Source organism: Epinephelus fuscoguttatus, linkage group LG10, assembly GCF_011397635.1.
Source record: "Epinephelus fuscoguttatus linkage group LG10, E.fuscoguttatus.final_Chr_v1".
Classification (NCBI taxonomy): Eukaryota; Metazoa; Chordata; class Actinopteri; order Perciformes; family Serranidae; genus Epinephelus; species Epinephelus fuscoguttatus.
Genome location: NC_064761.1, coordinates 19192553 through 19220512, shown reverse-complemented (window position 1 = coordinate 19220512; position 27960 = coordinate 19192553). Strand labels below are relative to the sequence as shown.

The 27960-nt window shown below is 41.7% G+C and overlaps 1 protein-coding gene across 2 annotated transcripts in view; it reads right to left on the bottom strand.

Moving 5' to 3' along the window:
• LOC125895463 (cAMP-specific 3',5'-cyclic phosphodiesterase 4D-like) overlaps positions 1–27960 on the bottom strand; it is a 130957-nt gene that overhangs the window by 89175 nt on the left and 13822 nt on the right. Inside the window, exons 2-3 of one of the 2 annotated variants that reach the window (XM_049587318.1) lie at positions 27191–27241; positions 13020–13222 (exon numbers count right to left, since the gene is read on the bottom strand). In XM_049587318.1, coding sequence (XP_049443275.1) covers positions 13020–13222; positions 27191–27205 — 218 coding nt within the window. In that variant the 5' untranslated portion in view covers positions 27206–27241. Of the gene's footprint in view, positions 1–8616; positions 8934–13019; positions 13223–27190; positions 27242–27960 lie in introns of those variants that run through there. The other variant, XM_049587320.1, reaches the window with a different exon arrangement.

Here is a 27960-nt window from a genome sequence, read left to right as displayed (position 1 = left end):
TTATGACTCAAGTGGAAAAAATATTATCAAAACTACTAGACCACAAAAATGATGTAAAACATAGTCTCCTTCCATGAAAAGAATAAAAAAAACAACACAATGGCAGTTGTCTAAGGGCTATACACACAAGGGAACTAAATAGGCAGAATCCATCGGCAGCCTTTAATTTCACTGGAGAATCCTTTTCCTGCAGTGGTCCCAGTGACATTAAATGGTCTCTCCTAAATGTCACTCAGAACATCCACACAACAATGTACATCTACAGGTCAGCTAATGCAGCGATGTACATTTAACACTCCTACATTAGCGAACAACATGCTTTTGTGTGTTTTGTTAACATTAGATTGGTTAGATAACATTCCCCCGATAACCTAGTGGGGAACCCTTTATGCGATTAGCCCTGGAAAACAGATGGGCTCCATAGCAACGGGTGCAATTTTTCACCATCCCGGCATAAGAAGGGCTTTCGAAGCAGGCCGTTCCCGTTTCAAGTTGACCATTGCTCCAGATCGCACTTTACTCTCTCATTACTCGTGGCCTGGGAGTACAGCCACTTGGAATACACAATGACCACACTGCAGACGTTACAACATGAGAACATGCTGTATAACCAAAAGGCCACCAATTCATTCCCATGTCTCCATCACCAGCAACATGTGCTGTTGAAGTGTCCTTGAGCAAGACTGTGAATCTCTATTTGATAATTCATTGTAATTCAGACTGGAGAGCAGCCTTCAGTCTCGACACATACCTGAGGCCATTTACTCTGTAGTGACATCTGCCCTATTGGCTCTGCCAGCTCATTCAGTGACATTTATGAGTCTGTCAGCGTGCTCCAGGTTACACATACAGAACTGGATGCAGATCAAGTTTGTGATTTTTCTTTAACTCAAAAAGACAGGAGTGAATGTTATATTACTACTCTGCAAAATTATCTGTCTTTTGATCCTTTTTAGGACATTTTCAAAAAGTTAAAATAATAGTCATCCAGTAAAAGTCATAAAAAGACACAGCATAGCAAGAATTAATCTGACATCATGATTTCTAGTGAAAGGAGAGACCACGCTCTCTGGGGTCGCTGCACAAACAAACCCCTAGCAGTGCTCACTGCCCTGATATTCCACCAGGTTTTTAGCCAAACTTCAATGACATTCTGGCATTGACAGGAAGCCAAAGGTATGAGAGCACCAATTTCATTGTAGAGAATAGCAGAGGAACAGTTCATTTCGTACATCTCTGAATTCCAGAAATTATGTGACAATCATTCTCCAATCCTGCTGGGACCCAGTGTGCTGCAGCTGTTGTATCATCATTTTATCATCTATTAATCTTTGTTCTCTAAAATGTCAGAAGTTAGTGAAAAATCACATTCTTTTACAACTTACCCAAAAGTCCAATGTGAAAAGCTAACAGTCTAAAACCCAAAGATATTAGGTTTTATATGACCGAGAAAAAAAACAGAAAAGCTGGAACTGTATGGAGCTACATTAGGGTCAAAAGTTTTGTACTTGAAAAAATAAAATTTGAAACTGAAAATTCATGTGTTGAGCTTGAATTTTGAAAAATACAACAGTGTATTCAAAATAAAAATAAGTGTATGAAATGTTTTTTTCACGTTAAATATAATTTGGTAATTCTTTTGAATGAATAATTTATTTTCACTTTTCACTTCCATATATATTTTAACATTTGAGGTCTTATTTTTTTCAGTTGCATGTTTTATCTTTTCAGATTTAATTTTTACAATTTCAAATCTTATTTTTTCACTTTCAAATTTTTTTTCACTTTCAGATCTTTTTTTTTCAGTTTTAAATCTTTTTTTTTTTTTTCAGTTTCAGACTTTTGACCCTGATGTGGCGTGGGGGGTGTGGCATCAACTGAGAGGGGTGTGGAATCATGAGTGACAGTGCCTTCAGGGAACGTAGGAACTAAAAAAATTCTGACTCAACACTTATATACACCATATTCATGTGATTGGCAGTGTAACAATTGATGCCAGTGACAAACTTCCATTTAGAAATCTGTTTTAGACAGACCTGAGCACCAATTGCGGTATAAGAGCAATAAATTATGCCAGATTTTGCAGTTCAACAGCCACATTTTAAGTGCTGATATGTCCGATTTCCACATAGCACTGTGAACGCAGCGTAGTGTCCACTTTGCTTGCGATGATGCCGTCCGGTCGGTCAGGTCAATCTGCTGGAGCCAGCACACAGGTGAGAAATGTTAACTAAGTTTTGGGAAATCATAACAAACATTAATACATACATTTCCACCGCTCCATCGTCACGGCCCTGTTGATGCTTCCACATCCAGACGTGTCCCCTGGATGAAACCTTTGAGCTTGGAGAAAAGGAAACAATCCTAAAACACCTCCCTACTCACCTGACCTGGCTCCTGGCCACAAAAATCACCTGGAGTCGGGTCAGGTGAGTAGGGAGGTGTTTCCTTTGTTGATTGTTTCTTTTTCCCCAAGCTCAAAGGTTTCATCCAGAGGACACCTTTACTGGATGAGGAAGCATCAACAGGGCCGTGATGATGGAGCTGTGGACAATCACACTTTCCAGCTTTGACAAATTCGGCACTTAAAAGACGTCACAAAAAAAATGTATGTTGTCACAAAAACGACCCCTTAATGTTATGATTTCCCAAAACTTAGTTAACATTTCTCACCTGTGTGCTGGATGTACGGGCTCCAGCAGATTGACCCGACCGACGCCATCATTGCAAGCGAAGTGGACACTACGTTGTGTTCACAGTGCTATGTGGAAATCGGACAAAAACATGTATTTCCTAAAATAAGTTTTGAATGGAACTATGAATGGTCATCAGAGGAAGATGAGGGAGAGGAGAAGCTGAATCCATCTGAGCACACATCCAGGTTTGTCAATGTTTCATCAGCGGAGCTCAATGACTTGGAGAAAAGCAAGAACGAAGCTAACACTGTGAGGCTAGACTCACAAGTCAGTCTTTAGATGCTTTGCTTAACTAATGGCAGAGATCTCTGATTGTCTGATGGCGAGACTACTGTGAGGCAGACAAAATTGGCCGTCAACTGCTTTCAAACTTGTCGGCTGTGCCTGTGAAGCGACAGTCCACCATGCAGTCACCAGAGACTTATTTCACCGGCTGCACAATTAATAGTAATGTGCAGATAAATGTGTATAAAGAGTAAGTGCCTGGTGCACCATGTTTGTGTTATATAAATAAATAAAATGTTTAAATTATCTATTTTGTCCTCATTTTTCAACATTTCTTAATCAGCCTTGCTTATTTAACTGCCTGCGGCCTCGTGCCTATGACTGAATCACAGCCGTGACAATGTACGAGTATAACATCACAAGCTCGAGTGTGATATTGCTTAAATAAAGGTCCAGGCATTCAAAAATAAATAAATAAATAAAAACAAAGAGTACCATGATATACCATGAAACCTCAAGAATCTTAAACTATACCATTATAAAATTTGGGTCAAAGCGCCCAGCACTATGACACCCAATATCATCTCTATAAAGATTAAATTTAACACACTTTAGTCTACAGCCTCATTTCACAAAATATCCCTTTTAAAAGTAATTGCATTTCAAACGTTCTCTTTAAAGGACTGCAGAGCTCACTGAGAATAAATGTCAGCATTTTGGCTCATTTTCAGAACAATTACCACATATTGAACAGGTTTCTACACGTTAGATAGGGCTTATATGTTCAATGCAAGCAAGGCAAAACATCCTCGCTTCCACATCCATGCTGGCTATAACCAGTTATCATAATAATGCTGTCATAAAGCAGAGGTGGCTTCATAACTTTTCATGATTTATTTCAGTCCTTACATAAATTTTCATCCCACCTGTATTGCGGATATTTTATATTTAAAACTGATCTGAGTCATCTGGAATGATCACACAATCAGAGACATTCTGGGACAAATAAAGGAAGATATATTCAGTGCAGGATACAAGCAGTGTTGTCGTTGGTGGCTATAAAACTGGCTGACTCATTGCTCTTACTCCTACCACCATCTCAACTTGTTAGCATTTCCACCGTCATCATTCAGTGCTGGGCAGTCAGCGCAGACGGCATTCACACTGGCAGGAATCTAGATAGTGTCTGGAAATAACTGACATGATATCGTCGAGGTAGAGTGGTGACTGTGAGGATGAAGGAAAGCCTTGACTGGGCGAGCGTGTTTCTTTTATGCCCATTCAACTTCTACAGAGGCTGGTGTGAGTGAACTCAGACCATCCATTAGTAACTGTATTTATAATTTGTTTTCACACATGCAATGACAAAAACAGACACCTCCACACACACACTGTATCATCTCATTGCCAGATTCTCACTTTGCCTGTCAGTGCTTTTATAGTTTTGTACTGTATTGTGATTTTGATGCATTTTAAGTATGGCATATAAGGTCTAATACGTAAATATATTTGATGTGGCTGCATTAAAGCAGGCAAATTAGAATGTCTACTTTCTTTAAATTGATTTTTTATTGAATCTTAATCATCTTAACTTCACTTTTAGGTAAGACCATGACGCTAATGAATAAAGTACATTTCAGATCTTTATGCTCCACAATGAGATCCACATGTAACAACAATGCAAAACAACCTCAGCCTTGAAACAATCTATGCACATAGAAATAAAGCAATAAAAACGCAGCGAGCATAACCTGTTCGTAGATATTCAACAAAGAGCAGTAAACTATTTATTGGTACACATTAATGAAACCGCAGTGCAGGTGTTCAGTCATTAAGGGTAAGAGGTTGCAGAGGAGCAAATGCAAATGTACCTGACACTTGGTGTGCGAAAAAAAAACATTTATTTAATCTTATTCTAACTGTTCCCATTGCAGCCACATGGAATGGAAATGCATCACACCTTTGTCCCTTCCACAAAAGGTCAAACGCTAAGAACTGATTCACTGTGACAGGTTTACATATAAAGTCATTCTTTCTTATCAAAGACGTTACCTGTGCAAGCCCTAAAGTGTCACACCAAAAAACATCTAACATGCATTTTGGATAATCTGATGGTAAACAGAATGGAATACAACAAAAACACTACATCAAATGTGTAAACAAGGGGCACCCTGGTAGCCTGATGGTTGAGGCGGCATATACGACAGTTTTAGTTTTAGCTGTGAAAAATATGGGTAAAAATGCCATCTAAACAAAAAAAATCTTTCTGAAATGTGTAAACAAGGCCAATGTCTAAAGATATTCCAGACCAGTTGCAGCGGACGCCTGTAAACACACATTGGACAACAATAATCCACTTGTAGAAACCATCTAAATGGAAATAAACCACCACTTGCAGATTCATGCAGGAAGCTCATTTAAGTCTAACAGGACAATTCAAAACAGACAAGCTCCGCAAGGGATTTACTGTCTATTTTAAAGCATGTGTAAATTACAAGGGGAGGTGAAGTAGAAATTCCCTTGTGCCCCCAACCAAACACACACACACACACACACACACACACACACACAATATCGCAGCATCAACATACTAGCTGGGTATCGGTTTCACTGTGCGATTGACTGTGTGAGAAAAAAAAGAAAAAGGCACTGACTTTGGCTTTGCTTCAACTTAACAAGAGCCAGAAGACAGACAACCAAAATTTCTGACATGTCAGAAATGTAATCGTACATCTGGCAAGTAGTTAATCTTCCTTGTTCCCTCCTGTATGCTGCACAGCAAACAACACCCAACAAAGCTGATATTCAGTCTGAAATGAGTCATGTGGTTCAGCTCTAGACACGTTCTGTCAAGTGTAAACATACTCCAGTTCCGTTTTAAGTATCTCAATGCACAAACCAAATAGTGCACAAGAGATATGTAAATGCTAATACTGATATACACCATACTGCAGAGTCCATGCTTCACTGGTGTCAAGACTGAAAAAAACAAAAACCTTGAAACAATTTTGTTGGTTATTATCTTCTCAGTACAGGGGGACAAAAACAGGGGACAAAAACAGCACTTCAGCTTGTGTGTGAAAAGCCTCTGAGGTGAGATGATCCGCAGCATTGCTTGTTGACGGTAAGCTGTGTCTGGGGAGCAGAGCTGAACTGACAGCGGTTTTTATGCCTGTTCAACTCAGCCAGTCACAGAGATGGTTTACTATCCTTTCATCTTCTTTCTTGTAGACAACACACACGGGCCAAATGTGGAGGGTCAGTGTTTGCCGCTGACACACTGAACTGCAGGACACATATGATGATGCAATGTGAGAAGGGGCAGTGTTTACCTAGAATAGTGTTAGATAGAAAGCTGCCATGGCATTAAATCTCCACCCAGAAACATAGACATCCCGCAAAATGAGTTTTCGCAAACCCATACTGGATGAAATACATTTTTAACCAAGAGTTATGTCACTGTGATAAAATATTAATTTTATGGGGAGTCGGTGGCTTAGTGGTAGAGTAGGCGCCCCATGTACAAGGCTGTCGCCGCAGCGGCCGGGTTTGACTCCAGCCTGTGGCCCTTTGCTGCATGTCTCTCCCCCTCTCTCTCCCCCTTTCACACTTCACTATTCTATCAATCCTAAAAAATATCTTTAAAAAAATAATAATAATTTTATTGCATTCCTCTATTTGTTTCTCTTTTACGCATTGTCAAGTCTCTCTAGCCCAAAAGCAAATTAGGAGCTGTAAAATAATACAAAAAGAGGCAAACCCCGAGCAACAGCCATCAATCTCTTCCCTGGCAGTGCTCTGGTACAAAGAGTGAGGAATGACACAGTGAAGCAGAGGGAGTCTGAGCCCTCCGTCAGTCTGACTGATGAGGTTTACAGAGCAGTTTAGTGTTAGCTAAACCATCACTCAGATCTCCTCCATCATCCCTCAAAGTGCACAGAGTACAAGAGAAAGCACAGCCTGAAGAACAGGTAGACAACCTCTGCAGGAGGAGGCAGTAAACCCTGGGATAGCTCAACAATCACAGTGTGTTATTTCACGGGCTTTTAATCCCAAACACCTGCCAGTACCAAAATTACAGCCTTCTTTATTTTGTCACATGTTGGGAGTCTGATTAATTCCAATAATCATGACAACTAATTATTCTGTAACCGCATGCTTTCTTGCAATGAAGGGTAATTGCATGATTTTATTTATTTTATTTATTGCAAGAGGTCAAAAAAATCAAATATCAAACATCCCAATCATGGCAGTGTCTCTGTTTTCCTCCAGCCTGTGTCACAGGCCAGCAGCAGCATGTTGACCGAGCACACCTAGCGAACAAGTGTTCCCCAGGATACAGGCTATAAGGTATAATATATTCCTCAGCAATTTCCTCAACTGCTACCACCATCTCAGTACTTTGCAATATCCGCTATAGGGGCTAATTGGAAGGTGGGCAAACTGACTGAGTTGACAGGCTCCAAGAAGTCAATAAAAATCAATGGCTTTCAATGACACAAACACCTTTGCAGGTCCATCAGTGAAAATGCTATTGTGCAAACAGGCATTGTCCAAATATAATGAATTCTGTCACAAATTTAAGTAAACATCGTAAAGTTTCCACAGACACCAATGCATAGAAAAGTGATGAACAATCCATTTATAATTTACTAATGGATTCTAGCTATTAAATTAAGACATTCAGCATGACTGACTTGCATCAGCACAGACATATAGAGAATAAATAACCTCTGATAATATCACAGACTTGGAAGCTACTTTAAGCGACATTTAAAGGGAATATTGGGATCGTGAAGGCTGACATGATAAGACACACACCTTCATCTTTTTTAAAAGGATGATTCCTCACCATCTGTGATTATTTTCATTTGTTCTATTGTGCTCCATTCAGACAGAGAAACAAATGTCATATTGGCAGAAGCCCTGGGCAGCTTTAAGATTTAAGGAAAGAATTTACTGAACTTGACTGACGATTTATTGATTCAATATCTAAACCAAATGACATAGGGGAGCACTCAGAGCCCTAATCACATCATAACTCCATTGTTACAGCCTTTCTAATGACTCACTAATATTTTAAAAGAGAGCTTCGCCAACACCCTGACACTCATCATGGATTTATGTCAGAAGCAGGGTTAGGATGTTTTGGTGGAGAGCAACACAGAGGAGAAGGACTATCTGCTTTGACACTAAACAGCCAGTAGAGACTGATGACCCTGAACACATCTGGTAAGTAAATCAATATAAATAACAACATTTTGCCAAATCTTTTCTACACTTTGTCTACTGGGAGTTGGTGTCATCAATCCTAAATAACTTTCAAAACCACAGTCTCCATGGTTTATCTCATGTAATTGAGCAGATCTATTAAATAGCCTGACTATATCTTGCCAGTCTTATCAGACTTTGTTATAACCTTAGTTTATGACATTTTTACCTCCTAAATGACCACATTAATGCACCTTTCCTTCATTAATATGTCACGATAAAAAATAAATAAATAAATGGGGAGCAGAGTAACAAACTATAAATCATCAATTATTGCTCCAGTTGATGACGGGTCAACTTTAGTCCGATAGAAGTTGGGACTTTTCTTCATATATCTTTCTTTATCTCCAAAAAGCTAACTTAACTTCAGTAAGCCGAATTAAGGTGTGGTTTGTTCAGACACTTGAGAGGGGAAAGGGGTTACCGTCTCAGCGGGGAGGGCCAGGACATGCGGGGTTTCTTCAGCCCGGGTCTCAACTTCTCCAGGGTCCGGTTGCGGCACAGGTAGCGCTCGGTGTCCGAGTGGAACCGCTGTTTGATCCGTATGTGAGTCCTGGGCTGCCGCCACAGATGTTTCGGCGGCTTGGCGAGTCCCGCTCCCTCTCTGCTCAGTGTGGTACACTCCATTTTCTACTTTAGCGTGCTTACTTGTTCTTCAAACCGAGTTTTAGTCGAAGAAAAGCGACGATAAACGGGCTGTGTGAGGAGGAGTGTGAGGAGGAAGCCTCGCGCGCTGCAAACCGTTAGAGCTGCGCGCGCGGCATGGTGGTGGTGCTGCTGCTGCTGCTGCTGTCCACGAGCCGGAGTGCTGAAACGACTGTGAGCCTCTCAGTCAACACCAACTCTATCTCTCCTCTGTCTCTCCTCCTTCACTCTCTGTTCATCTCGTCTCTGCTTCTCTCTCCTTTTATAGTCTTCACTGTTCTCTGTTCATTCGCTACAGTATTCCATCTGTTTCTCTGAACGCCAATCATCACTATTCAGCAAAATAACACAACCACAAAATGTAGGTAGGCTACATGTTTCACCTGCAAGCTGTTTGTATCGTCTGTCACTTCTGTGTGGTGAAACATTAATAAACTAGTCAAATGACATCAAATTAAAGGACATCAATTTTGATAACATAGGCCACTAATCTTCCAAGTATAAGGAATGTATTCCCTTACAGGTCACTCTATTAGGTACATCTGTTCACCTGCTCCTTAGCAAACAGCTAATCAGCCAATCACGTGGCAGCAACTCAATGCATCCAGGCGTGTAAACATGGTCAAGACTGAGCCTCAGAATGGAGAAGAAAGGTGATTGAAGTGACTTTGAACTTGCTGGTGCTAATATTTCAGAAGCTGCCGATCTACTGGGATTTTCACACACAACCATCTCTAGAGTTTACAGAGGATGGTCCCAAAATGATGTTACTTATATTGCACTGGGGATTTGTTGCTGTTTACTGTACTATTTGTCTGTGTTTTCATTGTATGCAGTGCATATGAGTCCAAGACAAATTTCCCTATGGGACAATAAAGTATATCGTATCATATCATAGTGGGACTTTTCTTCGGTGGCTAAATATGTTTAATTGCTGACCCCCTCCATAGCACTGCATTGCTTAGCTGCCGTGTTGGACTCCCACCTGCTTCTCCAAACTGAGGGTGTGCTGACCACCCTCTGTTGTAGGTAATACACTGACTAAGGAAAGGTACCTCATATAGCCTCACTTCAAAAAACTTGAACTGTCCCTTTAAGAGGCTGTGATATGCTCATTTTTTAAGTGAGGATTAAGTTACTGGTATCTTTTGAAACTAGACAACCTAAGGCATCAATTAGTATCAACCATGTTGGCATAGTTTGTCAGGACAGGGGGCTAAATAATGCTCCAAACTTTAGCTAAATTTTGGTGAGGGAACAACTGGAATGGCCATTTTCAGAAAGGATCACTGGAATTCTCACCTCCAGGTATCTGAATGAAGATAGGTTCTATGGGCACCCACAAATTTCCCTTAAACTTAAGAAGGCTTGTTCCCAGTAAGTACTCCTTTAAACTAAAGTTGTACATCTTTTAAAGGACAACCAGCCTATCTGAAGAACAATGAATTGCCTGACATGTATAGATAGATAACACATAAAAAAATGATTGTTGTGGAACTCAAAATGTTGACTGTACCGTAGTAGTCTATGCACATCAAATAATTTGTATTTGACTGTTAAGTAAGACACCAAAGTATTAGTATGCAGATCCATATTGACGTAGTTTGCAATTCTGCCTGTGTACTACAACACCATAATACATTTTCTTAAATTCAGTTATGGTTTTTGGTTTTGGTGTGCCACTCAAAGTTTTGCAGAGGGCCCATCTGGCCACCCCAATGGAAGACTTCTGGGGGCACCACTGTACAGCCTATTTGAAAGCCTGCAGACTTGTTTGTTTACTTGTAAAGCTAATTGTTCTTAGACTGTGGTTCCATATAATACTGAAGGCTACTCTCGAATGCTCATACTGACTTGGTGCAACCATTAGGGGCTGATTATGGAGACCATTTTAATATTTCTGTCATGCTCTGAGGGCCACTGAAATTTTAAAGACTATGATCACTAGTAGAAACACAGAAAGATTGCTCAGCAATGGCAATCTAACTGTAGGACAAAAAGTGTAGTCGGCATTTATTACTTTAGGCCATTTTTGATGAAGTACTGCTCGTTTTAATATAACATTACGTTTTATTTAAAGCTTCAGTGTGTAAAAATGGTGAGTAACAAACCATGTTACGATATTGTAGCAACCCTGCAGTAAATGTTCTGTTATAATGTCAATGTTCTGTGAGTTAATGGCATGTTTGGGATTGAATGAGTATAGGTAGGGGGGCGGGGTGCGAGTGTGACAGGGATGAGAGCTGTGTGAGTGCGTGTGCTGGTGTGTGTATGAGCAAGCTGGAGGAGAGAGCAGCAGTGCACAGTTGGAGTTACAGCTAAGTTCTTGTTTGTTGGTTGTTTTGGCGTAGTTACGGCCAACAGTAACCTGTACTGTTCAGTAATAAACAGTGGTTTGCCGAATAACTGCGTCATCCTTTCCACACGTCCTGGCGGACGCTACAATATGTTATAGCTTACCAGTGACATATAGGTTATCTGTGTTATGTTAGGAGTGTTTTATCTCTAATTGTTTTGGTAACACGTGCAAACATTAGCACAGTAATGCTAAAATAACACGTTTTATGTGACAGTCACGGCACAGTGCGGCAAATATAGGTTGGTACGATTATAATATATGCATCTCCAGAGTGTTCTTCCACAGGAGTTTTTTCCACCTGGAATAAGCAACGCTGATATTCACTCACGTTTTGTCCTGTCCTCGCTTATCTGATCTTTTTCTTTCATTTGGTGGCGTGGTTTCCCTCTTACAGGGCAAAACATGTGTGTGCTCCTCCATTTAAAGTGCGACAGAATCATAAAAGTATAAAGCAGGTTCACGCAGAAGCGCCCCTGATTGAGCTTCACCTTCTCTGTCTCCAGTGACGGCAAGTTCTAGGTAAACGCGAAAGGCAAAGCGCGTATATCTCTTTCGGCCACTGTATTCAAATATGGCGATGTAAGAAGGCAGCCTGCAGCAGACCGCGCCCTGCCTGTGTATGTATAGAGAAATCATTCTAAGCCTATGAGAAAGCTTCCATTTGTATGTGAATTGCATTACACTTTAGTAAATATATATTTATGAAAGTAATAGTTAATATTTGCTAATAAACAACCACGTAAATTACACATTGTAACTTTAATGGGTGGCATATAGTTCTTTCATTACTCACTGAAAGAATTGGCTGCATGCCATTATTTCTAATAAACTCAGCTTTATTAGCAGGACAAGACAGCATAATCATGTTGTGTTTACCTCTCGACCATTAATATCTGGACAGCGCACACATACATGATGTCTCGAAGTGTTGCAGCATGAAGATTGTAAACTGTTATGTCCAGAGAAGATAGAGATACAGTAATGTCCAGATAGAGACACACACACATCTCTGACCTTTCAGTGACAGGCCTCTTACTGTTTCTGCAGTTACCAGGCATTTTAAGAAAGGAAGAAGGCTTTCATTATCACTTGCAACCACACAACACATTTCGCCCTTCTTTGTGTGTGTGTGTGTGTGTGTGTGTGTGTGTGTGTGTGTGTGTGTGTGTGTGTTTGTGTGTGCAGAGCTGTTAACTTCACTGTCACTCAAAAAGCTTCAGTTGGACAGACAGACAGACAGACAGACAGAAACCCTGCTGTTTCCCCAGCGTTCACCTGGACTGCACCAAACACTGAGATACAAGAAAAGGAGTCAGAGCTAATGAGCCGAGGTAACTCTGCCCACTGACCTTAGAGAGAGAAAGGGAGAGCGAAAGAAAGAAGGAAGGGGGGAGGGGGTCTGTATTCAGGAAAAAGTGTAAATGCTGTATCTCCATGGCTTTTCAACCACTTCATCTGGACTTTTTCTATCACACTGAGTGATCAACCAGATATCCTGGAAAAAGCGTCAGCATTGAGTGGGACACACATCATTTGCCTTGGTGACGCAGGGCAACAGATGCTACAAATCAAAACTAAACACACCACAACAACTCCTGATGATGAATTACAACAACAACAAAAAAACCCATTCTTTTCAGATGAAAATATGCTGCATGAACTTCACCAGGCGGCATTTAAAAAGCTCTCAGATAATGTAGGAGTGGTGTACACAGTCACCAGTGATATAAAGCATAAGAACCAACAGGAAGAGAGCATAGTCTCCGTAATATGTGGGGAAAAAAAAAAATTAAATAATTAATAAAAGTGTGTGTGTCACTGACCAGTTCTCATCATGACTGGCCAGTGCTCGGCTATACAGCACTTCCAGTCGGTCCAGGGGCAGCCCATGTGTTGCAGATGGCCGCCGGGCGTCATATGGGTGCTCCTGGCAGGAGTGTCTCCTACACAAAGGGGGCAGTTGTAGCGTCCCAGAGAAACGCCGCCGTACCACCTGGTGCACCGTTGGCAGAGACTCCCGACGACGCTGCTCCCGAGAGAAAGAGAGAGAGAACACGTGTCTAAAACATCAAACATGATATAGACATGAGTTTAGACATAGCTTCAATGTGATGCTAGAGAGGTGTTTATTTAACTTGTTGGTCATTCTGGAGGCTGCAGTTTGTCTGTAGTGCTGTGTAACTGCATTGCATTACACTGAGAGGTATTTTTAATACTTTGCCAACCTGAATTACATCAATATTACAAATACCTCTCAGTGTAATACAGTACAATGCAGAAGCTTTTCCTCACTGTGCCAGTACCAAGGCTCTATGTGGCAATGTCTGTCTGTCCGTTGGTGGATTGGCACAATACATTTTCTGTAGACATTAATGTTTTCCAGACAATGAATTTACCACTTGATCAACCTTACAGTGTATATGAAGAGTAGATTTTACAACATAATGTGCTGATGTACAGATGTTTTGATACACACTGTTCTTCAAGTATGTTGTGTACTTCATTTAAGGGAACAACCACACAAATGACGCTTCATTAATAAAACATTAGAGATGAGAATTTGACGTCCCACAGAAACTATGAAATATCATCTAATCAGTTACAATTACCATATGTGTGCAAAACTGTCACTGTTGGTGCATGAATATATTATGTTTATATATGATCTAATAGTCCAATTGAAAATCATGAGAGTCTTGTCATGACAAACTAAGTGCTAAAATTAATTAGCTGCCTCAATTTGAAATAACTGAATCAATAATGAATTCACACATATTGCTCCACAGACGTGTGGCATCTGCCCGATCTGCCTTGTGGTTATTGCAGGCGTAGCAGAGACACTTTTCACATCTGACACTAAGTAAGTAGTTTGTTTGTCTCCTGCCCTGAGAATTGGCTATTCTTGCATGTTCTCCCTCCAAATCCATTTAATACCCGTTAATGCACTGCAGATTGCAGCAGCGAAAGACGACAAGCGGAGAGACAGCAGCTTTTTCTGCAAATCCAGTGTGAGATTTTGCCTCTGTGTGTGTGTGTGTGTGTGTGTGTGTGTGTGTGTGTGTGTGTGTGTGTGTTGTTAAATTACAAAACCAAGACTACTTCTCCTAATTCAAAAGTGTCCAATGATATTGAGTTAGCCAAGATAACACAAAGCCCAAAAAAAAATCCATGCTCATTTTGGCGTTGGCCCCAGCAGCTATATCATTTGTGCCTCAGCTGAGTCGGCACAGTTGTCACCTGGTGAGAGGTGTTCAGAGAGAGGTGATAGATATTGATCTGCCATCCTAGAAACTGCGAACAGCAAGTCTCATTTCCCTGCTTGGTGCTGTCAGGCGTCAAAAATCAAACATGACAGGCCACCTCAAGCTGCAACACACACCCATTACCCATCACATCGTCTTTGTGTCCAGTGCTGTTGGAGATCGATACGACTCTTTCCTGTGGATCTACAGATTTTGAAATAACAGGTTTTCTCTTTGGTTAATTTCTCCTAGGCAGTTATAATCAGACAAAGGATTTTAACCCGTGTACTGGATGTAAAGCTCCACAGTCTTGGAGTTGATGCATGCAAAGGTTGTAGTCTTTCCTGGAAGACGCCGAAAGTGTTACACTTGGTTGTTTGAAAAGTTGACATAAATAATCAGAATCAGAATCAGAATCAGAAATACTTTTTTGATCCCCGAGGGGAAATTATTTATGTTACAGGTGCTCCTTGCAAGAGAGGAAAGATACATGAAAATTTAAGAAATTTAAACAGTAGTATTAACAAATATATAGTTAAATAAACAGGAATTATAAACAAACATAAACGTAAATATATATATATATATATATATATATATATATATATATATATATATATATATATATTGTAAACTGAACAAGATTATTTACACAAACAGAATATATACAGTCAGGGTGAATGGGGTTATTGCACAAGTTAAATTAGATTATTGCAGTGTGTGAAAAAGTCTCAGGGCCACTCAGAGGGAGGAGTTGTACAGTTTGATGGCCAAAGGCAAGAATGATTTCCTGTGGCGCTCAGTGGTATATCTTGGTGGTATGAGTCTCCCACTGAAAGTACTCTTGTGCCTGACCAGCACATGGTGGAGTGGGTGTGAGACATTGTCCAAGAAAGTTCGTAGCTTAGACAGCATCCTCCTCTCTGACACCACCATCAGAGAGTCACACTCTGTTCCCACAACGTCACTGGCCTTGCGGATCAGTTTGTTGAGTCTGTTGGCGTCCGCCACCCTCAGCCTGCTGCCCCAGCACACAGCAGCATAGAGGATAGCACTGGCCACCACAGACTCATAGAAAATCCTGAGCATAGTGCGGCAGATGTTGAAGGACCTCAGTCGCCTCAGAAAATAGAGAAGGCTCTGGCCCTTCCTGTAGAGAGCATTAGTGTTCTTAACCCAGTCCAGTTTATTGTCAGTGTGTACCCCCAGGTACTTATAGTCCTCTACAATGTCCACACTGACCCCCTGGATGGAAACAGGGGTCACCGGTGTCTTGGTCCTCCTCAGATCCACAGCCAGTTCCTTTGTCTTTGCCACGTTGAGCTGCAGATGGTTCTGCTCACACCATGTGACAAAGTTATCCACAACTGCCCTGTACTCATCCTCATCACCCTTGCTGATACATCCAACTATAGCAGAGTCATCAGAAAACTTCTGAAGATGGCAGGTCTCAGTGCAATAGCTGAAGTCCGTGGTGTAGAGGGTGAAGAGGAAGGGAGAGAGGACAGTCCCCTGCGGGGCCCCAGTATTACTGACCACTCTGTCTGACACACAGCGTTGCAAGCGCACATACTGTGGTCTGCCAGTCAAGTAGTCTACAATGCAGGACACCAGGGGGGCATCCACCTGCATTGCTGTCAGCTTGTCACCCAGTAGAGCTGGACGGATGGTGTTGAACGCACTAGAGAAGTCAAAAAACATGACCCTCACAGTGCTCGCCGGCTTATCCAAATGGGCGTAGACACGGTTGAGCAGGTAGATGATGGCGTCCTCAATGGGGGATGGGCAGGGCCAGCAGTGTCAAATCTGTTAAAAAACAGATTCAGTTCATTGGCCCTGTCCATGCTGCCTTCAACTCCTCCGTGGTTGTTGGTCCTGAAGCCAGTGATGGTCCTCATTCCACTCCAGACCTCTCTCATGTTGTTCTGCTGGAGTTTCCTCTCCAGCTTCCTCCTGTACCTCTCCTTAGCCTCCCTGATCTTCATCTTCAGCTCCCCCTGTATTGTTCTCACCTCCTCCCTGTTACCAGCTCTGAAGGCCCTCTTCTTTGCATTGAGGATGGCTTTGATGTCCTTCGTTACCCACGGTTTGTTATTTGGGTAACAATGGACAGTCCTGGCTGGGACAGTGGAGTCCACACAGAAACTGATGTAGTCCGTGATGCATTCTGTGAGCCCATCGACGTCCTCCCCATGTGGCTCACAGAGTGCCTGCCAGTCTGTCGCACCAAAACAGCCCTGCAGTGTCTCATAAGTCTCCTCCGACCATCTCCTCACTGTCCTCATGGTCGCAGGCTGGCTCTTGACTAGTGGTACATAGCAGGGGTTGAGGTGCACCAGGCTGTGGTCTGACCTACCTACCTAATAGTTGTGTAAAGAATGTAAAAAAAAGGGCTTGAGAGATAAGTTTAAACCTTGCTAGACAGTCATGGTGTGAAGTGGGTGTGACTGTCGAATTCTGAGCTTCCAAAAGAAATTGTCCTCACTGACCTCAGTTTGGCAAGATTGACCTAAACGGACCTTTAGTTGGGATTGTTTTGTCAGGAGCTGCCTTAAGCCCACATAGACAAGAAAAATCTAAACTTCCATCTGTTGAGCAAGTTGAAGAGAGGCTCAAGAATCCCTTCTAGTAACACCAGGTTACTTTATTTCTTCTTCACTATCTTTGAACCAAAATTATACACAGGAACCAGTAAAATTTCATCCACAAAAACATAAACCGTATGGATGTGAAACGTTCTAAAGAGCAGTGTTGGTGACTCACACTCAGATAATTCACTTCCTGTACTGTGGTGCATTCACATGCACTGAGAAACCAGGTTACGCAGAGAAATCAGGTTATGCAAACCATCATAAACATGAAACCAGTCAGTAATGAGATTTCTCCTCTACCATGACCTTATTTTGGAATTATTACTTTCTTTTCTGCGTGCTTGTGTCAGAGAGCTGAACACAATTTTTCCGTCTCTTTCTCTCTAAGCTTTTACAAGAATGTGGCTGAATTTAACAGTAAAATGTTTGAAAGTGGAAATTTTATTTAATTGGATTTCTAGAGGCTTCCTTGTGTTATTTCAGTTTTTAGACTGCCTTTGGCTGGAATTGTTTTAAATATGAGGATGTTTCGCTGCATGTTTATGATGTTTTCTTCCATCCAGTAAATCAGCTGCCACAACTCTATTCTCCCTGTTGAGAGTCTTTGGCTTTTATCATGGTTACAGGTACAGCATAGACTGTGTAAACATAATGGATCATCAACATGTCATCTATTGGTTTGTGGCAAGGCTATGAAAGAAAGGTTGGGACACACTCTCGGACCCCATTGGAGCTACGGGGTTTTATACTGTATATGCATAAAGTGACTGGAGATAGAATAAAAGAATGGTGTCCCCTTAGGTCAGGGATAGGCAACTGCAGCTCTGGAGCCATGTATGGTTCCTTAGCCCCATTCCAGTGGCTCCCTGTGCCCTTGACAAAAAAAAAACCCATTTTATTTATTTATTTTCAACATTTCCATTTTTAATCATCATTGTTGTAGGCCTAAAGAAATCATTACATTCTCCAATTGTAAAAATGTGTAGCCTATGCACTAAAAAAAAAAAAAAATTTTAAAAAAATTGACATTTCATCAACTAAAAAGTGCATCATACACCTTTTCCTCTAAATTTTGCCACACCTCAACAGCAGTGGCTGGTCTTGAGTCTCCATAGCTAGGCTGGCTATGGATTCCAAATCCATAGAAGTAAAAGTCATCCATCCATTTTCACCCGCTTATCCGGGGCTGGGTCGCGGGGGCAGCAGGCTGAGCAAAGCAGCCCAAACATCCCTCTCCCCTGCAATGCTTTCCGGCTCCTCCTGGGGGACCCCAAGGCATTCCCAGGCCAGACGAGATATGTAATCCCTCCAGCGTGTTCTGGGTCTGCCCCGGGGCCTCCTACCAGTGGGACGTGCCCGGGACACCTTGAGTGGGAGGCGCCCAGGAGGCATCCTAGTCAGATGCCCGAACCACCTCAACTGACCCCTTTCGATGCAAAGGAGCAGTGGCTCTGCTCTGAGCTCCCTCCGGATGTCTGAGCTTCTCATCCTATCTCTAAGGCTGAGCCCAGCCACCCCATGGAGGAAACTCATTTCCACCGCTTGTATCCACGATCTCATTCTTTCAGTTACTACCCAGAGTTCATGACCATAGGTGAGGGTTGGGTCTTAGATGGACCAGTAAATCGAAAGCTTTGCTTTCCAGCTCAGCTCCCTCTTCACCATGACGGACCAGCGCAGCGCCCGCATCACTGCAGAAGCTGCACCGACACGCCGAAACATCTCACGCTCCATTCTACCCTCACTCGTGAACAAGACCCCAAGTTACTTGAACTCCCTCGCTTGAGGCAGTAACTCTCCCCCAACCTGGAGAGGGCAATCCACCGCTTTCCGACAGAGAACCGTGGCCTCAGACTTGGAGGTGCTGACCCTCATCCCAACTGCTTCACACTCAGCTGCAAACTGCCCCAGTGGATGCTGGAGGTCACAGTGTGATGGAGCCAACAGAACCACATCATCTGTGAAAAGCAGAGATGCAATTCTGAGGTCTCCAAAGGAAATACAGAATTTAATATTGCGCTGACAGATTTGTTTGCTTTCATTGCCAACGCTTCAAAGGTAAAGTCTGCCCCTTGTGCTAGCCATCTTGTGCTAAAACATATTTTTGAATGCTCATTTAGAACTAGCTCCAGGCAGATTTCTTTTTAATTATTTTTTGGTCACAAATGGCTCTTTTGATATTTAGGGTTGCTGACCTCTGCCTTAGATGCTCTTTGGCTGTGCTCGGCCCAACAGAAGTTTTAAGTATGCTCGAATGGATAGCGGCCGATATACAATACAATGTTTTCATAGAGAAAGCATTTGTTTATTGTCTACTATTAAAGACCTTTCAATAATTGCAGAATTGTAATTCTCACCTCGTCTTTATGTTTCGTATAAAATATATTCCAGCCTGAGGCTGACTGGCGATGCCTCAGTGAAACGAATCAATAATCCCCATGTTGTATGACAGCGTGCCAGCTGTTGAGCCTTTTGGCAGTCACAGACCAGATACTACGCGTGTGCGTTGAGCCCAAGGAAATGACGCACTGTGACGCTGTGACTTCTTCTTTTTGTAACCTCCTTGGTTTGTGGAGTTTGGCATTTTTGCTGTTGCCATCTTGGATTTTTGGAGCCAGGAGTGATGCAGGGTGACCATTTTTGAACAAGAGAATGGAGCTGGGGAGGAGCATGGGCAGGATCTGTCTCATGCGCCTAGCAGACAGCCTGTCACTAAAAGCAGCCATGCCCTTAATTGTGTGTAAGCCTTAATAACATTTACAGGGGTGAATTATATAAAAGTCCCCCCACTTGCCATGGACGTTGCTGCTTAATCAACAGGAGAAGGGATCAAGATATGGAAACTACTCTAATCCTCTACCCTGACTAAAGCAACAGAGTTTTTCGTTTGCAGGACATTTCAAAAAATCAGGTTTCTATCAGACAATAACCTGGTTACACAGGTGCATTTAAACCCAGTGCTGGTTTTCGGTTGACACATATAATAATAATAATTCACTCTTTCATACTAAACTGGTTTCTGTGGCACAGAAATTTTTATTTATTGTTTGGTTTTTATTCTGTGTGTCAGAGCAGCCACTGGATGAACATTAGTTTGCTCTGTAGTGTTGCACACTGCTGTTTTTCAGTGCTCACACTGATCTGATAGCTTCCCTCCAGCGCTGACATTTTGCAGCGATGACATTTCCACCTGACAACAGCACAACATAACTTCATTTACACATTTCTGCTTTGCTACAACATGTTGTTTCCTTTATTATTTTTCCATCTGAATGACACATTTTCCTCCAGCCAATCAGCAGCCGAGAGGAAACAGCTGGTTGTCTTGTCACCTGACCGATCTCCTGCCACGCCACACACAAGAAGCGAGAATGAGATGGAGGCAGTGAGGCTGGTGTGTGATCAGATGTGACAACAGGTGCTCTGCCTCTCGAAAACCAATGGGCTGATGGGACTCATCCTCGTCACGTTTCTCCATTAATCAAGAGGGTTTTAACGCTCACGCTCTTTCCCAAAGTGTTTGTCGTATTTTGAGTGCACAGCGTGGCGGGACACAGTGGGGAATCAAACCCCAAACCTCGACTTCATTAGTGTTGAAGTCACGGAGTAGTGGCTCATCACAGCTCAGCTGAGTGCATATAAATGTGTCGTCGATACAAAACCACAAAGTCATTTCTCAAACCCCAAAGTGCAAGCCAAACTAAGAGGGTGAACATGACACCTGCTCCTTACTCAAGTATTGTGCTTAAGTAAAATTTTAAGGTACTTGTACTTCACGTGAGTATTGCCATTTCATGCAACTTTGTACATCTACTCCACTACACTTTCTATAGAGTGTTACGCTCTCGTTGTAGCTTCTATGGCAAGTCTCATTCATAATTTTATTTCCATTATTACAGTTTGTTTTATTGTTCATCTTAGACTTATGATTTTCTCTGCTGATAAAGTCTCTCTGTCTCCATCGGCCTCTTGTTCTCATTTTTGCAAAGCAGTTGATTAGCCTGTTGTGTAAATGTGGTAATTGCCCTTAAGTGCAGTTAATCAAAGCTTTTCTGTCACTACACAGATCCCTGTGATTTGGCTCTGGACACCTTCCACCAATCCTCATGATTGTCTTGCAGATAAAAACAGAAGGCCGCCGTCATAATTCAGCCTCTTGTGCTCAAAATAAAGGACTTTATGAGTGTCAGAGGTGAGTTTCAGCTCATCAGGAGAGCCGAGTGCTAGATATTTATGATCTGTATGTTGTCTGTTACTGGTGGGGCTTAAAGCTGAAGCCTGCCTGCTCCCCACAGTGTTTTTTCCACTAGTATCAGACATCCTGGTCAAAATTTAAAAAAAGAAAAAGGAAAAATAGAATTGTGGACAATTTAAGCCATCAGAGGAAGAAGCCCGTAATACTCAGAGTGTTTGTGTGATCTGTGCTGTCAGTGGTAGCTGACCCATCTTGCTGCTCTGTCCACAATCCAATATGCATCCAATGTTTAACTCCACAGGTATCCCACAATGCACTGTGCTCCCATCTGCCCTACACAGCATATACGCATGTATCTATACACTAAATCCCCATGCAAAAAAAACAGGTATGCATATGCTTACAGATTAAGACATTACACATGCACACCCTGCTGCACAGTGTACACACACACACACACACACACACAAGCTCTGACTGTTAAAGGGACAGTCCACCCTGAAATAAAAAAAAACATATTTTTCCTCTGACCTGTAGTGCTATTTGTCAATCTTTGGTTTGAGTTGCAGAGTGTTGGAGTTATTGGCCGTTGAGATGTCTGTCTTCTCTTGAATATAATGGAACTAGATGTCACTCGGCTTGTGGTGCTAAAAGCACCAAAAATACATTTGGAAAAACTCAACAGCAATGTCTCTTTCCAGACATCATGACCCAATTACTTAAGATAATCCACAGACCTTGTTGTGAGCAGTTTCATGAAGGAACTATTTTCTTTCTTCTGAGCTACACCTACTAACCGTATCACAGCACAGACAGAAGCACACATCTCCTGCTTGCTCATCTAGCACTCAGGGCTGGGCGATATGGACAAAAATTCATATCTCGGTTACAGGCTAATTGGTGATACACGATTTATATATCTCTGTATTTCCTACCAAATGAGCTACATGTTCAGTTGCAAGTTGCAAACTGATCCACGGCCAAAGTCACCTGTTACTTTTGCTGTGTGTGTTTTAACACAGCAGGGCAGGTAAAAGAAGTTTACCTGTCGGGTGTGAGCTGTTTGCAGAGGTGCAGTAAGAGCCTCTCGTCTGCAGCATCTCACTGTGGCTGTTTCTGCTTTCACTTTCCTCCCTGTTGTATTATTACACCTGCCTTTACTAAAGAAAAGCCACTAACAAAGTTCCGCTAATTCAGAGATAAACATATTTCATTTTATGTAGATCCTTCACAATAACAGTCCCATGTTATTTTATTATGTAAAACTTTTATTGTGAAGCAGCAAAATAAGGAAATGTTGACTTTTCAAGCAGAAACTTCATACACCTTCTGATACGGCGGATAGCGGACATGAAGCAAGACGCAGGAGAGAACCCAAACTCCAAACCACAGAGATTCAGTTAGAAGCTACAAAAGTACTGAGAGACTTAAAACACCTTTCTCTACGGAAGCATATTGCATTCACTTGACAAATAAAAAAAGCCCTGTTTTTCTGAGTAATTTTTTTCTGTTTTTCAGAGTAATATTTTCTGTTTTTCAGAGTAATATTTTCCCGGTTTTTCGTGGTAATTTTTTTCTTCTGTTTTTCGTGGTAATTTTTTTTCCTGAACGAGGAGACAAGATACTTCAAAATCTTGTGAGAAGCTCCCACCTGGCACCTGCAAGTGACCCCTGCATCCATGGTGACTCCTGCTCATGGATGTATTTTGCACCCGTGGTCCTGCTCCTAGACAATTTCAACTACGGGATAAGTAAGGGTAAGGCATGTAAATAGTTACACACAGGGTATGATAATCTAGCTATGTTTTCGACTGCATCATTCTAGTGTAGGCCTATCGCTCAGTGTAACAGGTTAGGTTAGTAACAGGTTGTAACAACGTTACCTGACAACTGAAATCATGCCCATACACGTTTGTCAGCTAACGTTGTTACAACCTGTTATTAACCTAACCCGATTTTGAAGTATCTCGTCGCCTCGTTCAGGGAAAAAAGTTACCACAAAAAAAACAGAAAAAAATTTCCACAAAAAACAGAAAAAAATTACCACGAAAAACAGAAAATATTACTCAGAAAAACAGGGGAAAAATTATTCAGAAAAACAGAAAATATTACTCAGAAAAACAGGGGGAAAATTACTCAGAAAAAACAGAAACAATAACACCAAAAAACAGAAAAATAAATAAATTACTCCAAAAAACATAAAAAATTACTCAGAAAAACAGAAAATATTACTCAGAAAAACATAAAAAATTACTCAGAAAAACAGGGCTTTTTTTATTTGTCAAGTAAATGCAATACACTTCCGTATTTCTCAGTGGTCTCCTGCAGACAGAGGTGAGGTCTTACAACACACACACTTGTTTGAGGGGGAGAAGCAGGGTTGTCTGGTGTTGTCGGGTGTTGGCTGTGGTCAGCTAGACGTCACCGCTTCCTGCTTGAGGGCAGGCGGCCCAGCTTTTGGACCTACTCCTGAGAAGGTCTATCTATGGCGCAGCTCACCATGGCACATCTCACACTGTGACAGGTAGATGTATGCTTCCATCTGCACAGTGATACAGTTGGCAGGTGAAGTTAGGTCGCGCTACCTTACTACATAAACTACGGCCAACACCTCCAACACTTTTTGATTTAGAGGTGAACTTTCCCTTTAACAGTGTGATGTAATCAGAGATGACAAGAGCATTTCATCAGGACAGGGTGATCTTCCATGAGAGCAATCAAAGCCGCCGCTGTTTTCCTAATTGGGAAAATGAATATTAATCTGTTCTAATGGTGAGAGGAGCTGTGCGGGGAAATCCCTCCCACTGTGCAAGTGATGTGTGACATGTGTGAGTGTTAAAGGGCAGACAGCCAGAAGAAGCTGTTCCTCTGATGCAAAGCTGGAAACCTTCACCTGTACATATAATAACACCCGGGGGCGCAAAGAGTATAATTATTGTCGCTCCATAAATAGAACCAGTCTCCAATCAACCCTCTACCTCTATTTCTGTAAGCGTGTGTGTGTGTGCCATGATTAACTCTGCAGGCAGATGGAGACACAATGTTTTCGTGGAAGATGGAATTTTTTCACTCAAAAAGTTAACTTATAGAGCTGTGGGGGTTTATGGTTACAGCTCCGTTTATTAAAGTTGTCTGTGATCATAAATATAAAAGGCTGAGAGTGAGTAACACTGCTGCATCAGTCGAAATCTGTAACAAAGCGTAATGGTCATTTTCTGCCATCTGTCAGACTTAAGCATTTTAATTCATTTTGATATAATTCCAACCTTTATTGTATTATCATGATTTAGATATTTTGTGGTAAATGTTGATGACATTTTTGGTTTAATGCACCTCAGAGCTTTCTTAAAATAAATAAGTAGCAGGTTTAGAAGGATGTCACAGTCATCTTGCCTGGGTCAAGACCTTTGTATCCGCCCACTCCACCGAGGTCGAGTTGACAGGTTCGTCTGGCATCGTGACACAAAACAGCAGTTTCCCGGTCAAAAAAAAAAAAAAAGACCAATGAGCGCAGCGGGGGGGTACTAACGCTGTTGTCAAGCTGTTGTCAAGTGTTGTCAAGCTGTGCACCAGAGCCAATGAGGAGTAATAACAACATTGGCAAACGCTATAAACAAGACAGACGCAGTTATCGAGGCCTCTCCTAAATCGGCACGTCTTCTCAACATCATGGTTATTTTTTGCTTTGCTCTGCTTCACACTTAAAACCCCCAACAAAACAAGTATGTTGGCACGGCTACGCATCAGTGTGGTCTCAAACTGACGTTAGATTCAGGTGCATATGTTAGTCTCTAGTGATTGGTTAAGGAATATTAAATCCCCCTCCCCACAGAAATCTGTTAGAGTGGACGCAATGTCAGAGTGTAAATGGAAACAGAGTGTAAGGAGCTGACATTTCTGTCTGAAATCAGGAAAACAGTATTTCTCTTATGGAGGAAAATGTCCTCTTGAACACACCAGTGGTTGAATTTGCTCTGCGGCTCAGAGATAACAGCAGACACAGAAAGGGAATTTCTTTCTTTTTTTACATAATATGCAACTTGCTCTTAATCGCAGAAACTTTTTAATTGAAGATGATTTTTTTACTCAACTAAAAAGACGTCTTTTTGTGGCAGTACTCCTGCCTGCTCCTCTAAATTGGGGATGTGCTAACCACGAACACACTGACTATAAGTACCTAATACAACCCCACATAAAAAAATCTGATCTCTGTAGCTTTTTGGAAACACTTCAGGGTAGATGGAGATTCTTTCAAGTAGGAAATAAAGTTGTGCTTTAAAAAACAAATATCAGCTCTAGTTTTTTTCAATGTTTACTGGCAAGAATCTGATAAAAGCAGCAGACTGTTAACGTCTACTTTGTCATTTAACTTGCAGTGTTGCTGGTGTCATTTAAACACTAAACGCAACATCCATCTATCCATCCATCCATCCATCCATCCATCCATCCATTTTCATCCACTTATAGGGGGCCAGGTCGTGGGGGCAGCAGGCCGAGCAAAGCACTCCAGACATCCCTCTCACCAGCAACGCTTTCCAGCCCCTCCTGGGGGACTCCAAGGCATTCCCAGGCCAGACGAGATATATAATCCCTCCAGAGTGTCCTGGGTCTGCCCAGAGGCCTTCTACCAGTTGGATGTGCTTGGAAAACCTTTCCCAAGAGGAGCCCAGGAGGCATCCTCATCAGATGCCCGAACTAACTCAACTGACCGGTTTAGATGCGAAGGAGCAGCGGCTCCACTCTAAGCTCCCTCTGAATGTCCGAGCTCCTTACCCTATCTCTAAGGCTGAGCCCAGCCACCCCAGAGAGGAAACTAATTTTGGCTGCTTGTATCCATGATCTTATTCTGTCAGTCACTACCCAGAGCTTATCATTATAGGTGAGGGCTGGGACGTAGATGGACCAGTAGGGCTGACTGATGTATGGCAAAGGTGGAAGATCTGAGTCATACAGTATGACTTGACTTGACTTGAGTAGCAAATTTGAGGACTTTAGACGTGCTTGACTTACAGTGATAAAAGACTCAACTTGACTTTGACATGGTATTCATAACTTGAGACATGTCTTAGACTTGAGACAGATGACTCAAAAGGACTTGCCTGTAAATCTGGCAACCTACTAAGACGCATCAGAGCAGCAGAGGCCAACGCACAAGTTTGCTTTCACAGAGGGGACTAGCCCAAAAATAATGACATTTGATTCAAGGATTATGTTGTTGTTGACGATAGTAAGAAAAGAACAACACAACATCCAACTTTATCTATTACTATAGAACCAAAAAGAAAGGTATGTGAATGTGTCTCTTTGGCTAATTTATTAGCTTACTGGCCCATCAGAATTTCCTACCTGACTTGTGACTTGCTTGACCTGAGCAATGGCTTGACTTGCTTGATTCTCACCACAACTTGAGACTTGCTTGTGACTTGCACATGTGTGACCTACTCCCACCTCTGGTGTACGTTGACTCCTGTTGGTAATGTGCCAGGAAGTTGAGTTCACTACTGTGACTTTTAGACCTTCTGAGGTTAAAGTTATTTAAGATTAAATTTATAATCACCAGTATGCCCTTTAGAATCCATGTTTCAAAACAGTCTTTGAAGCATTATTCTGTGTAGGAGAAAAAAGCCATTTTAAAATGCTCCTAGCTTTCCAACAACAACAGACGTGACTCTTTCTCTTTATCAGATCAGAACTTGTTCTGAGTGTGTGTGTGTGTGTGTGTGTGCATATGTATATGCATGTCCCCTGTGTCTTTATTAACTGCGAACAATGCCCTGAAGTAAAGATAAAACTTTTATCAGAGAGATACAACGTGACGCACAGCTACAGTGTCAGATCTTACTTCAGTTAACTATAGACTTGATAAGGAAGATAGGAGGGGTGTGGATGTGCGTGTGTGTGTGTGTGTGTGTGTGTGTGTGTGTGTGTGTGTGTGAGTAAGAGGGGAAGTCATGAACCTTATTTACCTCAAGCCGTGACATTGATGCTGGTTATTTGTTGCAGCAGCAAGACAGCAGCTGAAACAAAGAAAAAGACAACAGAGAGGTGGTTTTAAAATGATGTTCATCACTCTTTGTAATCCTAGTTGATCATTATGATTTATGATGTTTGCTTTAAGGGGAGATAACAGAGACTGGTACTGTCTCACATGACAAGATGAACAGAAACATTCTGTTATTGCTCACTGGCAAATTAATCATCCGTCACTTCACTGTCTGCAAAGATTTCTGGCACTGATAAGTCATTTTTGAGAATCACTTTTACTTTGGTTTTGCACTTGTAAATCAAATTAAACAAGAAAATTTTTTTTAAATACGTAGTATAGGAAGTATGATGCAGGTCTCTAACACACATAAAGAAGAAAATTAAAGTGTAGTGTCCTGTGAAAACTAAACATTAATGAGGACTCATCTATAAAGTATTCATATGATTCATCAACACCACCTGGCATTACCATGTGCTCAGTGATGGTGGATTGATCTATGAGCACGCTGGAGGCACCACAAAGGCTAAAAAGCCTTTCTGTCCAGCTAGAAAAATACATGATGAAGCACTTTTATGACTTTAATTAACTGATTTATGTTCTAAACACACACGCACAGAGGGCTCAGCCCACAAGATGCAAGATGGTATAACAAAAAAGTTTAACACAAAAAGCACAAATAGTTACAAAAAGTTGACAGCAGGGACAATATGTGTCGTGTACTGTTCAAAGCTAAATTAAATTAAGAGACAT